A 15,286-nucleotide genomic window follows, 5' to 3' on the forward strand; every position below is an offset into this window, starting at 1 on the left:
TAACTTCCTATCATCTCAAGCACTATACCAGTGTCTACATAAGTAAAAACTTACGTTTTCTATGTTTTGTAATCCAAAAGAAAAGAAAGAAGAAAAGGTCCTAAGAAAATGTTTGATTAATTAAAATAATGAAGTGTCCCTTTTAATATTCTGTGATTGTTGTCTGTTCTATTTTGTTCTTTTTTCGCCCTCTTTGTTTTTCCCACTTTGGTTTTGTTATCTGTATTATCTGATGACGTTCACAGACGGACCCTACCTCTCTATTGTATCGCCTTGTTCCTTTATGGCATCCCTCAGGGCATAATGACCTATAGGTCATGTTCAGGGTGTGGTTTATTCCCAGACAGGCATTTCTCTCCTACTACTCTCTCCTGCTCTCATATACTGCCTGTGGACATTTCACAAAGCCTTTTAACCCAGATGAAAATGCCTTGAATGATTTGAGATTCAATTGTAAAGAGTATAAAATGACATACTGCATTTTCTGGGGTTGTATTCATAAGAAATGGAGGGAGACACTTAGGCATGTGTGGAATGTCTATAGAAAGGATTTGATGCATACAGACAAAAGGGGCTTAGAGAAAGACAATGATATAGTGGGCCGGGGGTGGCAGCAAACTAAGAGGATGATTTGAATACAAGACATTGCAATGTATCTATTTATGCATGTGAGTGGTTTCAACTTGTGTCAGCTGGCTGAGTTATATTCGAAAAGTTCTTCAGAGGGCTCTTAAATAAAATACCTCTCCCTAAGCTCCCAATGAATTTGCTTTTCAATAAGAGTAAAACATAAATTCTTCTTCTTTTCAGGTCAGGGTTTCAGAATATTCTGAATAAAAGCCATTCCCATGACAATATGCTTTGTTAGATATAGCCTACTACTGGTGGCACTGCATTCATGCTTTCATCTGTAACTTCTTACAACCTCCCGAAAGTAACAGACAGACAGTCAAAGACAAACAGCATATCACCATGCAGACTATCTGTGGTGTTTCTGTGTTTGACTCCAGGCTATAAACCCAGACCCCAGTGTCTGTGTGCCTCCCAAATGGCACCCTATTCTCTATCGGGTGCAATACTTTTAAGCCAGAGTACTATGGGCCCTGATCAAAAGTAGTGCACTACATGAGGAATAGGGTGCTATTTGGGACACAGCCCCAAGTCCTCCTGCCACATGCTCCAGTTGCTTGGGCTTCCACTATCATCTCACTCACATCCTCACAACATCACACCTCCAAATCAACACTTTCAGTCTGGTTTAGCTACTACCATAACTGTTAAAAAAATACACAGTCAGTTAGAGGGACATTTACTGCACATAAAGTGAGATACAGTGATGAAGTAGCTATAGCATTTCACAAAAACAATCCCGACACCTTTCATGTGGTAAAGCAATAAGCTACAGCTGGCAGGAAAGTATCCACATCCCTGGATTTCCACATTTTGTTGTGTTACAGCCTGAATTTAAAATGGATTAAATTGAGATTTATTTTTTCACTGGCCCACACACACCATATTGGAATTATGTTTCAGGATTTTTTAAAACAAATTATTTAAAAATGAAAAGCTGAAATGTCTTGAGTCAATAAGTAGTCAACCCCTTTGTTATGGCAAGCCTAAATACGTTCAGGAGTAACAATTTGCGTAACAAGTCACATAAGTAGCATGGACTGACTGTGTGCAATAATAGTGCTTGACATAATTTTCGAATAACTACCTCATTTCTGTACCTCACACATACAGTTATCTGTAAAGTTGAGCAGTGAATTTCAAACAGATTCAACCACAAAGACCAGGGACGTTTTCCGATGCCTCGCAAAGAAGGACACCTATTTGTAGATGGTTTAAAAAAACTAAAAAAACAGACATTGAATATCCCTTTGAGCATGGTGACGTTATTAATTACATTTTGGATAGTGTATCAATAAATCCAGTCACTACAAAGATACAGGTGTCCTTCCTAACTCAGTTGCCAGAGGGGGAGAAAACCGCTCATGGATTTCACCATGAGGCCAATGGTGACTTTAAAACAGTTACAGAGTTCAACAACTGTGATAGGAGAAAACTGAGGATGGATCAACAAGATTGTAGTTATTTCAAAATAATAACCTAATTGAGAGAGTGAAAAGTAAGAAGCTTGTACAGAACAAAAATATTCCAAAACATGCATCCGGTTGGCAACAAGGCACAAAAGTAATACTGCATACAATGTGGCAAAGAATTAACATTTTGTCCTGAATACAAAGTGTTATGTGTAGAGCAAAACCTAATACAACACATTACTGAGTACAACTCACACAATTTTCAAGCATAGGGATGGCTGCATCATGTTATGGGTATGCTTGTAATCGTTAAGGACTGAGTAGTTTTCCAGGATAAAAAAATTAATGGAATGGAGCTAAGCACAGGCAAAATCCTAAATGCTTTCCACTAGACACTGGGAGATGATTTCACCTTTCAACAGTACAATAACCTAAAACACAAGGCCATATCTACACTGGAGTTCCTTACCAAGACTGTGAATGAATTAAATCTGCTTTGAAATCTATGGCAAGACTTAAATGTCTGTCTAGCAATGATCAACAACCAATTTGGCAATTATTATACAATCCAGGTGTGCAAAGCTCTTACAGACTTACTCAGAAAGACTTACAACTGTAATCACTACCAAAGGTGAGTCTAACGTGTATTAACTCAGGGGGTTGAATACTTAAGTAATCAAGAGATGTTTTATTTTTCATGAATGTTTTACAAATGTTAGAATTTCTCTTCCACTTTGACATAACTTTTTTTTTGTGTAGATCGTTGACAAGAATTACTAAATCACAACAAAATGTTAAAAAAGTCAAGAGTGTACTTTCTGAAGGGACTGTGTCACACAGAAAGTCATACAGTGGATCCTCCTTTAAAAGTTTCGGCACACCTTGTGGGCTGCTGCAGCATTCTGTGGCACGTTATCTATTTGTCAGACTTTTTTTTTTGTTAATGCAAGTTATTGCTAGTTTGACCACCAGAGGGCATCTTTGAGAAGCATTTGATGGTCTTCTGTATTGCAGGCACGCAGGAGACAGGGGTTCAATCCCCAATGGGGAGGAAGGAGTAGGCTGTCCTTGTAAATTAGAATTAGTTCTTAATTAAATAATGGAGTTTGATATACCTGGTATTGGATATGACTGAAAAATAATGTCTCACAGAGATTCATACCTGAACCACACCTTTATTTGCCAAGGAAGAGTACATTAGGGTGACCAGATGTCCCCGTTTTTGGTGGCCTGTCCTCGGCTGGAGCTGTCCCCGGAAATGTCCCCATTTTTAACTGTGCGTTAAAAACAGACCGCAAAGTGAAATATTTTACTTGGCAAGAAAGACCGGGCAGCAGAGCCTACGGGTTGACGTCTCAATCGCGTTGTGCTTGTTTAGGCCAACAGAGGGGGCTGCTCTCTACAGCAGCTTCATTCACTCTTCTTCTTCTACTAACTACTTGCTCGCGATAGTTTTAGAGAAAACTGCTGTGGAAAACTCAGCCAGAAGCTGGCAAGTATAAAGTGAATCCACAACATCACCACAATCGTATTTTCAAGCCAGGTAAATTACAATCGTTTGAGATACTAGCTAGTGATGTTATAATGTCACAACTTATTATATAGATAGATTATCTGCTCTATAAGGTTTTAAATAGCTAGCATAACCTAACGTTAGCTATGTAGACTAAGTTAGCTAGCTAGGTTAGCTAGCTACTGTTTATGGTAGCTAGGTTAAAAAAAACGTTCACATTTAAACATGCAGTGGACAGGCTATTTTGAAAATATGATTATATTAAAATGAATGCACAATTTATTCAGAGAATATTTTTGTAGATTACAATTTTAATGGTTTTGCATTATAATAAGTATTGTGAAAATATATTTAGAAATGTTCATGGATAGCATTAGCAGTGGAGAGGAAGGAGAGGAGGAAGACTGGATAGGAAAGAAGAGTGAAAGGTAAAAGGTAAAGATATGGTTACAGAGCCTGCCAATTTATTTTTCCAAACATGAGGCAAGCAATGGGAATCTGTTAAAATACGTTGGTTATCTAATAGTATGCTATGTATTAATACAGATTGGAGAGGAAGGAGAAGGGAAAATGAAGGGAGTAAAAAAGAGGGAAGCAAGAGAGTGTAGAAGAGTGAGGTGGAAAGGTGAAGAGCAAGAAAGGAAGACAGGTGAAGAAAAGAGAAGAAAGATTGGAGGAAAATAAAAAGTTAAGAGTGGCACAAGGAGAGTGAAGAAGAGCAGACAGAGGAGATACAATGACTATTTCCAAGAAACAAAAATGCACTTTTTATGATGAACATGATGAGAGAATTTCCATTTAATATGCTCAGGTCAAGATGATAGAATGGTTCACTGCGTCCTCTCTTTCAATTGGCAGCCGGGGAAGAATGGCAGTGGTAGAACATCAGCAGACGAAAAAGCATAAAGCCTCTCTGCTTGCCCGTGTTGGTATGTCCTCTGTCACCACATTCTTCAAGACGGTAGAGCCTCCCCAAGAAGAATATGGTTTAGCTGTGCAGGAGGGTGTCTTTGCATGCCACACTATGCGACACAATCATAGTTACAGATCTATGGACTCCACAGCACAACTGACACGGAAGCTTTATGAGCCAAAGTTTACATGTGCTAGGACAAAATGTGACGCCATAGTGAGTAACATGTTAGTAACATGGGCAACACAGGACCTAGACCAGGTTGAATTTGTGTCGCTGACCAATGATGCGTCCAATCATGGACATATAACGCTGCTGCCAATAGTAGTCCAATATTGTAAGATATATGATGGCAGCACATCTTGATTTTGTTGAATTGAATGGAGAAACAGCAGACGAAATTGCAGCTGAGGTCCTGGTGGTCATCCAAAAATGTAACCTGGAAAACAACAACAAACGGGAGTTAGCATTTAGCAGTCACTTCTTCTAAACCTGAAAAGGGACACTTCTAAATGTTATTCAGCGAAAACAGCCAAATATATCCAAATTGGACTTCACTAACCACATGAGGGATTTAACGAATATCCACTGTATTAGCAAGCTAACATTAAAATAGGCACTAGTTGGTTACTAGTCCAACGCACGAACCACTAGGCTGCCTGCCGCCCCGTGCAATTCACTATCTACAAACAAACACCTTTTGATTTGTATTTGTAAATCGAGGGCCTTAAGTAAAATGACTGCCATAAAGATTTGCACATAGAAGAGACATGCGCAAACATGACAGATATGGCAAACCTGCAACTCCATATTTGGAATCGCTTAGGTCACCGGACTTTTGTCGGATATAACGACAAGAAAAAGATTAGAAGTTCTCAGGCGTAGACAAGAAGTTCTCACACATAGATAACAAGTCTCACGGTAGAAAGAGATTTGTAGTCATAAAAAAAAGGTTTGTACCCATAGAAAGCGATTTTTATAAACTGCTGGTAGCCTCTCGTTCGGCCATTTTGATGCCTGCTTTTCAAGGCTGCATAAATTATAGTATTGTAACCATAATATGTTAACCATATATGTACCCATACTATGTCCAACATAAATAATCAAAACCCTAGCCCTAGATTACTCTATATTTGCAACACTATTGCGGTGTACACCCGTTCATCACCCAAATAGTTGAATTAGCTGGCCAGTGTGATAGCACCACTAAATGTGAAGGATAAATCATACATTGTAAGTGACTATAATCCATCCGCTGTCTCATGTTGCACAGAAAATGAGCATTAAGGAGACATAAGTATTCCTGAGGCCTCTAACCATTTGCCCAGGAGAGGCATGCAAAAGGTAGAGGGGAGGTGTAGGACATGGGTTCAGACTTTGTAACAGTATTGCTTAAGTCTCTCTCCTCGCCCCAACCTGGGCTTGAACCAGGGACCCTCTACACACAGACAAGTCACCCTCAAAGCATCGTTACCCATTGTGCAACAAAATCCACAGCCCTTGCAGAGCAAGGAAAACACCTACTTCATTGAAACGCTATTAGCGCGCACCGCTAACTAACTAGCCATTTCACACTCACCCCCTTTTTTCTGCACCAACCAGTGATCCTGGTCAACAGCATCAATGGGATCAACTTTTCGACGACCACAAATCGCTTTCTATGCGTGCTAACTTTTTTATACGCGTGATAACTGTTTTCTACGACTACAAATCGCTTTCTACCATGAGAACCTTTTTCTACGTATGAGAACTTCGTCTTTTTCTTGTCGTCAAATCCCTGACAAAAGTCCGGTGACCTAAACTCTTCCCAATATGCAGTTGCAGGTTTGCCATATCTGTCATGTTTGCGCATATCTCTCCTATGTGCATATCTTTATGGCAGTCATTTTACGTAAGGCCCTCGATTTACAAATTCAAATCAAAATGTGTTTGTGGATAGTGAACAGCATTTGTGGATGGCGATTTACATTTGTGGAAAATGATTTACATTTGTGGAAAGTGATTTACATTTGTGGATTAGTGATTTACATTTGTGGAAAGTGATTTATATTTGTGGATTGGTGATTTACATTTGCAAATACATTTGGCATGATATTGATCCTGTATATTATGGCCTTTCTCTTTCATTTCAAAGATGATAAAAAATGTTAAAAACAGAAAAGGCATGTTTATTTCTTTGTATTATATTTTACCAGATCTAATGTGTTATATTCTCCTACATTAATTTCACATTTCCACAAACTTCAAAGTTTTTCCTTTAAAATGGTATCAATAATATGCATATCCTTGCTTCAGGTCCTGAGCTACAGGCAGTTAGATTTGGGTGTCATTTTAGGCAAAAATTGGGAAAAAGGGTCTGATCGTATTGGTTGTAACTGTCAATTGGGTAATTACATGGTCTTCGTAGCGGCCAAGAACTTAAATGTACCTGTTTGAAGTCCTGTTAGACAGATTCAACTTGGTTTCTCTTGTCCTCTACCTGTGTCCATTCAGAATCGAATAATGACAAGGATGTGCAGTTGGCCTGTTTTTATACTTTTGTTTAATTAAACATTTAATATATTATATATCTTGCAACTCCTCAACCTCCAGGAACCCCACGTAGTGCCCATCAGGAGAGGGGAATTTGCTCCTGGTGCAGCTGACAAAACAGCACCACTTGGTTGTCTGGCCTCAGCCGCTATACTCGCATGTCCCACTCCAGGCACCAGTAGGCAGGCACAATTGTCTACAAAGAATTAAACAAATATTATCTGTCAGGCACCATAGATAGCAAGACATTCATGTCACTCACATGGTAACAGATACTGTCTCTCATGATACCATCATTGCCATTGATAATTGTAATATGTGGGGCTGGGGGATTTTCTAAAATGAATGGGTAGGTTTGAATGGGTGAAAATAAAAAGTGACATTCCTTCCAGTTATGCTACATCCTCCACCCAAAACGTTGAATGAACATGTCTTTATACAAAACCATGGGCTTTTCAGAAAGGTGAGTACATCAGTATGGGAAAGTTTGTTTTGTAGCTAGCTAAATTGTTTCATTACTTTTTCACAATGTAGCTAGCTACTAGTATGGAAATGAATTAATGTAACGTTAACGTGACTTCGTGATGCAAGTCAGCTAGCTAGGTAGAACCAGTCTAGCTAGCTACCGTGGCTAGTTAGCTGGCTACTGCCAGCTAGTTACTATCACGTTTGAAGGTAAGACCCAGGTACAGACAATGTCAAAGTAACAAAAGTGTATTCATTCGAACACAGGCAGGCAAACGTACAGGATGGCAGGCAGGCTCAGGTCAGGGCAGAGGTCGGTAATCCAGAGTAGTGGGGCAATGGTAACAGATGGCAGGCAGGGTCAGGGCAGGCAGAGATCGGTAATCCAGAGTAGAGGGCAAAGGTACAGGACAGCAGGCAGGCTCAGGGTTAGGGCAGGACAAAAACAGGAAAATAGACAAGGCAGGAGCAAGGGGGAAAATGCTGGTAGGTTTGAGGAACAAAATGAACTGGCAACAGACAAACAGAGAACACAGGTATAAATACATAAGGGATAATGGGGAAGATGGGCGACACCTGGAGGGGAGTGGAAACAATCACAAAGACAGATGAAATCGATCAGGGAGTGATAAGTTACTGGTTCTAGTTAACATTAGCTAACTTATGCGCAGCAAAGGAACTTGGACATCTGTCCTCACGCTCCCTCTGGTCTGGTCTGGGCAGCTCACTACAGTTCCTCTTCAGCATGTGGAAGGTGGAAAGTATGCCTCTGTCAGTGTGGGGTCCAATGCTGGGGTGGGCGAGGAGGCATGCACGCTCCTCAATTTCTGTTAGCAGTCCCTGCCCTTGTACACACTCCTGACAGCAGAGGCATTCCTCCTCTGTGGCCATCACCGGTCGGAGAGGTAGCTATGGCTATAATGTTACTAGCTAGTTGTTGGTCGCTGAGAAGGGTCATTCAACTCTGGAGCCTTCTAGCTAACAACAGTTAGCTAGCTAGCTACCTAGCTACAACATAAGCTAACAAAAACATATTAAATTTAAGCATTCTGATTTGAATTCAATTGTGAATATTGCTAACAATTTAACAAAATATATTTAGCGTCAATGATGTCAGAATATAACATTATGTAGTTAGCTAGTTAGCTCATAACTTGTGCCGCTAGCTACTGGTTGCTAACAGTGACAATTAGTCTAGACAAGAGAACGACGTCACATTCCTCAACATAGACAATCAAGACATTCTACATTCTCACGTTAACTGAGACTGTATGATCTATAAACCTAATTGTGTCTATCTTTTCTGTTTCTCCTCCAGCAAAATATAATTATTAGCAGCAGAGAAAATATTTGTTTTAATTACATCAACAACAACTTTCTATGATATTCAAACGGAAGGCACTCCTGATATTTTATCCTTTCCCGTGATTCGAGTGTCATTTCTTAAATGTCTCCTGAGGTCTCGCTTATGGCATAGTGCTAATATTTCGAACCCCCTTTTTGAAGGAAAACTAGCAAACGGACGTGGCGCCATCGGCTGACCATTTAGGGAATGGAGTTCTCAGCTGAGGTGTCAAATTTTGTTCAAGAAAATGGAGTATTGACGGAAAAAGAGGAAGGGGAAAAACTCACTATAGTTAAGATGCATTGGCCAATCAAAACATATTGTTGCGTCTATAGTAAATTCCAAAATGACACTACATTATTTTTTTACCCTCTTTTTCTCCCCAATTTTGTAATATCCAATTACGATCTTGTCTCATTGCTGCAACTCCCCAATCAAGCTTGAGAGAGGTGAAAGTCGAGTCATGCGTCCTCTGAAACATGACCTGCCAAGCCGCACTGCTTCTTAACACCAGCTCGCTTAACACCGGAAGCCAGCTGCACCAATATGTCAGAGGAAACACCGTTCAACTGACAACCGCTGTCAGCTTGCAGGCAACTGGCCTACCACAAGGAGTCGCTAGAGCGCGATGAGCCAAGCAAAGCCCCCTCGAGTCGCTAGAGCGCGATGAGCCAATCAAAGCCCTCCCTGTCAAACCCTCTGATAACTTGGACAACGCTGGTCCAACGCTGTAGTCATTGCGTGCTTAGAATATGGGACCAAATGCTAAATATAATACTATAAGTGAATTAGTCCAAATCCTTATGACACCTTCAAATGTGGGGACTAGATAAATAAAATGCATTCATTTGTAGATGGTAAAACAGATATGTATGAAAATGCCCTCAAATAAAAGGTGACATTCTGTACTGCTTCCTCATATAACACATTTGATGTCAAATCCAAAATGCTAGAGTAAAACTGTTGCCTTCACTGCCCACATTAATATGTTGGGAAGTGTTCGTTGGCTCTTGATGAAAGTGCCATCTCAGGAAATCATGTGTCATAGTGGAACGTGTTATCTTTTTAACTTAAGTGGTTTTGAATAATGCAAGCTGCACTATTCACTGTATGATGGGTTTGTTATGACATAGCTTAGCACATGCTCTCTCTCTCTCTCTCTCTCTCTCTCTCTGTACAGCGTTGCTGATTGGGTCGGGGTGTGCACTCTACCCTCTAGGTTGGGACAGTGAGGAAGTCCGACAGACATGCAGCAACAGATCCAACCAGTTTGAGCTTGGTACGGGTCAAACATCTACACACAGTCACATCCACACAACATCATCATATTCAAGTCACATGTTGATAAGCAAACAAGTCATTCAATTTGATCACAGCTCATATTATGCTATGTTAGCTCTGATTTTAATTCACTGTTTATGTCTCCTGTCTGTGTCTGTCTGTCTGTATCCAGGTTCTTGTGAGATTGGCTGGGCGTTCTACTGCACAGGAGCAGGGGCAGCAGCAGCCATGATGTTATGTACCTGGATGGCCTGCTTTGCTGGGAAGAGACGGAAGCAGTACCCGTACTGATGGCATCAAGGGAGGACGGCCTTGATGACAACTTGAAACAACACTTGTCATCACCAAACATTTGAGACTCAGAGCAAGGGAGAATATCAGGGGGACAGAGTCTGTAGGCTAGCTATGCACTCTGTCGTAAGTGAAAAGTAAATGAGCAGACCACCTTGTGCTGTATTTGATGCTGCAGTAGAAAGCAATACATAACACACGTAATGAGACACTCCATCGTTCTGCAGAGCGCTTCAAAGAGTGGAGTCTACATACTTGGTTGTCATTGACAGCAAGAGCAACAACATGTGTTTCCATCTCTCTTTTCTATTTTCCATGTTTTGTTTGGTTGCTCCTCTATTCCCCCTCTAGTCTGTCGTGTTCCAGTCCCTGTACTATAACTCTTCATCGTAACTGAAGTAATGGCACAATCCTGTAGTAAAGAGAAATTACTCTACTTTTGATGTTAATTTGTTATTGTGAGTATTTTATATCCTGTATTTAATGAATATGTTATGTGTCCCCACGTTGGCTTAGTGTTGCCTTAAATATATAAACCTTTACTGGTAACTTGCAATAATTTTTAACTGTTTTCATGTCTATTTACAGTATATCTATAAACAGGGACTATTGAAGTCCCTAACCATGTACATCTGTCAAATATGAATGATGTATGTTTTTGTGTATTACGTTTATTGTATTATAATAACATATTCGCACCTTTTTGTATGAAACACTATGTCTAATTTGACTTGGTTTTGTAAATACATTGTAAATATATATTGTTACTTTGAAGTCTTAATGAACAAATAAAACATTCAGCAGTGGAGAAGTTGTAGTTCCACTGTAGCGCCATTTAATCTGAATTGAATCACTTGGCATGAGCCTATTACTCTTTCTTAAAACTGTAACAGCAATGTTGGTGATTATGGTGATTCATATGCTCGGTTAATCCTGGTTAAAATTATCTGTCATGTTTGTCTTTATTGATGATGGCCAGCTCTAACAACATTCAGTGGCTGTTATGACCTCTGTTGGGAGTTTAGGCTTTACTATGAACAGCGGAAAGAGAGGTGAATGGACCATTCAACAGATGCTGCTGGAGATAAATCATTAGTAAGGGTTAACACACACCTCTTCACTAGTCCCACAAACCACTGCTCATGCTCTTTGCAATACACCTGGCTATTTAGTGAAAAGTCAACAGTAAATTGGGGGTTAAGTGATTTTCACAGATGGTTTTAAAAGTGTTCTATATCACCAAACTGTTGTCTAGAGAGTGTGATGTCATCGGTCCACTGCCAGACCTTTAGTAAACACGCCACTTCATTGAAGGACACAGCCTGCAGCTAAAGGCTATAGAAAATCAAAATAACACACGGTCAGTTCAATAAGTCTCTCAATGTCTTATTTTTCACTTCAAATGGTAATTTTGTTAATTGGTCATGTGTTTTGTGACTCTCCCTCAGCCTTTTGGTGGACAGTGATTACTTTCAAAGCTCATTTTCAGAAACAGAGAGTAGAGGTTGAGAAAGAGGTAGGGCACGTGTGCTCTCGACGAGGGTGGCTTTGTAGTTGAGGACCTCTGGGGAACTCGACACTAAATTGATTTTGAAAATGATATTTAGCCATTTTGGCGCATAATTATTCTCATGCAAGCGAGAGGCAGCTTTGTTACAACAAGAAAATAAATGTATCCGGGATAGCCGTAAATCAAAGTGCGCAAAGGATTCACTGCTGACACAACCACCCAAGTTTAGCAAGAAAATGAAGGCCAGATAGGCCAGCCAAGCCAGATACTGCCACTGGCGAGCCCACACTGAGCATTCTTGCCTCAGAAATCGGAGCAATTTGTGTGTCCCTGCAAAATAAGAATAATCAGAAATTAAGACCACGATGGAGAAAATGAGGGGAAAATGTATACGCTGAGCAACCATGTTGGCGAAGCAAAGGACCATATAGCAACATTGGAAAATGTCGCCATCACAATGAAAGACCAGATAGAAGAAATCCAGAAGGAAATGCAAAAATGTATCATTTGGATAACAGAGATAATATTAAAATCTTGGGTGTTCCTGAGATGGCAGAAAACAAGAACATGATACCCCTACCTACAGGAGATTCCGACCATGCTGGAACAACATGGTCAACATGCTGCGTTAGGGGAAGGAGGAGATTTTCCAGGCAGTGAGAGGAAGAGAAAGGTGACATGGCAGCCCAGCTAGCACATTTGGCTCCTTTGAAGTTGTGGGAACATACGTTTTTAGTTTCCCATTGGTTCTGGGAACAAAGCCATGAGTTACCTGATGGGTAAAACGTTCTGAGAACGGCGGTAAAAATTCTGCCTGTTCTGGGAATGTTAATTTATTTGTAGGCTGCAGGGAGGTTCTGAGAACATTTTACTATGGTTCCCTGAAAGTTTTCCTGGAAGATTTTATTAACATTCTCAGAACGGAAATTATAGAATATATGAAGGTAGATAAATAACGTTTTGAGAACATGTTTCAACAACATTGCTAGCTTAGTTGAACTGTTTTGAACACCAAGCAGAAATAGGATACATGGAAACTAATTTCCTTAGGCATTAATCATGCAAAAATATATTTATATATTGTGGCACAACATCAGTGAGATTTAAACCAATGAGTAAGATTTGAACCCAAGGTCTTTCAGTTCTCCATCCATGGGAATTTGTACGCTGCGCCATCAGTATAGAGCCAACATGCCTTGTTTTTTAACCTTTCTAGCGCAGGCTTTCCACTAGCAACCCACCTCGACAACATCCGGTGAAATTGCAGAGTGCGAAATTCAAATTACAGAAATATAAATATTTAACATTCATGAAAATACAAGTGTTATACATCAAAATAAAGCTTAACTTCTTTCAAAGCTTAACTTCTTTCAAAAAGGCTTTACGGCGAAAGCACACCATGCAATTATCTGAGGACAGCGCCCAGCATACGAAAGCATGAAAAACATATTTCAACCAGTCAGGTGCGCCACGAAAGTCAGAAATAGCAATATAATAAATGCCTTACCTTTGAAGATCTTATTCTGTTGGCACTCCAAAAGGTCCCAGTTACATCACAAATGGTCCTTTTGTTTGATAAAGTCCTTCTTTATATCCATAAAAACTCAGTTTAGCTGGTGCACTTCAGTCAATAATCCACCGGTATCCCTCCTTCAAAATGCATACAAAATGAATCCCAAACGTTACCAATAAACTTATCCAAACAAGTCAAACAACATTTATAAATCAAACCTTAGGAACCCTAATACAAAATAAATTATAAAAATTAAGACGGAGAATAGTAGGTTCATTACCGGAGATAAATAACAAAGAACATGCTTCATCCACGCGCATGGAAACATGACAGCCAAAATGGGAGCCACTTAGAAAAACTACAACTTCTAGCTCATTTTTCCAAAAACCAGCCTGAAACTCTTTCTAAAGACTGTTGACATCTAGTGGAAGCCCTACGAACTGCAATCTGGGAGGACTTCGCCTCATAATAAACATGAAAGCCATTGGAAACAGTGGTAGGCTGAAATGTTTTTTTTTTGGATGGTTTGTCCTCGGGGTTTCGCATGCCATATCAGTTCTGTTACACTCACAGACATTATCTTAACAGTTTTAGTTTTAGAAACTTTAGAGTGTTTTCTATCCAGATTCTATCCAGATCTAATTATATGCATATCCTAGCTTCTGGGCCTGAGTAACAGGCAGTCTACTTTGGGCACGCTTTTTGTCCGGACGTAAAAATACAGCCCCCTAGCCCAAAGAGGTCTTAACTAATACAAAGCTGATAATTAAATAACATTATTAGAACATTCTTTGAACGTCATTAATGTTTTCTTTTGTTTTTTATGAAAAGTTTTCTTAATGTTACGGCTAGATGTTATTTCGACAACATCCGGTGAAATTGCAGAGCGCGAAATTCAAATTAAATTATTAGAAATATTTAACTTTCATAAAATCACAAGTGCAATACACCAAAATAAAGCTTAAAGCCTCTTCATCAAAATGTCTTTATAAGACAGATGGCCCTGCACCATCCTCCGACAATTGCTTTAAGTTTTGGTCTAATTTTCATTTCTGAAAATTAGACCCCCCTCCACAAATCCAACTCCAGTAACTTAAATTATGAGAGAGGCGTGGGCTATAAAAGAAAAAAGAAAAAGATGACTCGTTCCAGTAGCCCAATAACTCTACCTACATTCTAAACCAACATGGTAAGAAATTAATCATAGCAATGGCTAAAATAAATAACTTATTTGACAGTCCTTGATGGTCCTGATTCAAACTGAATTCTGGATTCAACAGTCCTCCCTGCTGGTGCATCTCTGGATGAAGGCTGATGCTTCATCTGGTGAGTCAAACTTGTGCTTGATCTCCAGTATAGCAGGGAAATGCAGAACTAACTCAATCACCCACCATTTCAAATCTGTTTTCACCTGTTTAAAGGCCATCCTCTGGTCTGCAAAGCTGAGTGTTTAAAGCTGTCATCAAGGAAATGGGTGGCTATTTGAAGAATCTAAAATATACTCTTTTTTATTGTTATTTAACCAGGCAAGTCAGTTAAGAACACATTCTTATTTTCAATGACGGCCTGGGAACAGCGGGTTAACTGCCTGTTCAGGGGCAGAACGACAGATTTGTACCTTGTCAGCTCGGGGGTTTGAACTCGCAACCTTCCGGTTACTAGTCCAACGCTCTAACCACTAGGCCACGCTGCCGCCCCAGCAACAACTTTGAGTTGTTTAACACTTTTGTGGTTACTACATGATTCCATATATGTTATTTCATAGTGTTGATGTCTTCACTATTATTCTACAATGTAGAAAATGTAAAAAAACTAAAAAAACAAAGAACAACCCTTGAATGAGTAGATGTTCTAAAACTTTTGACCGGTAGTGTATTTAAA

At 39.7% G+C, this 15,286-nt stretch overlaps 1 protein-coding gene across 4 annotated transcripts in view; it reads left to right on the forward strand.

Moving 5' to 3' along the window:
- The window catches only part of LOC112229004 (LHFPL tetraspan subfamily member 6 protein), a 63,755-nt gene extending 52,534 nt beyond the window's left edge, over window positions 1-11,221 (forward strand). For all 4 annotated transcript variants that reach the window (XM_024394869.2, XM_024394866.2, XM_024394870.2 and 1 more), the window contains exons 3-4: window positions 9,991-10,089; window positions 10,264-11,221. In XM_024394869.2, coding sequence (XP_024250637.1) covers window positions 9,991-10,089; window positions 10,264-10,382 — 218 coding nt within the window. In that variant the 3' untranslated portion in view covers window positions 10,383-11,221. The remainder of the gene's footprint in view (window positions 1-9,990; window positions 10,090-10,263) is intronic.
- The last annotated feature ends 4,065 nt before the right edge of the window (window positions 11,222-15,286 follow it).

This window comes from Oncorhynchus tshawytscha, linkage group LG30 (assembly GCF_018296145.1).
Source record: "Oncorhynchus tshawytscha isolate Ot180627B linkage group LG30, Otsh_v2.0, whole genome shotgun sequence".
NCBI lineage: Eukaryota > Metazoa > Chordata > Actinopteri > Salmoniformes > Salmonidae > Oncorhynchus > Oncorhynchus tshawytscha.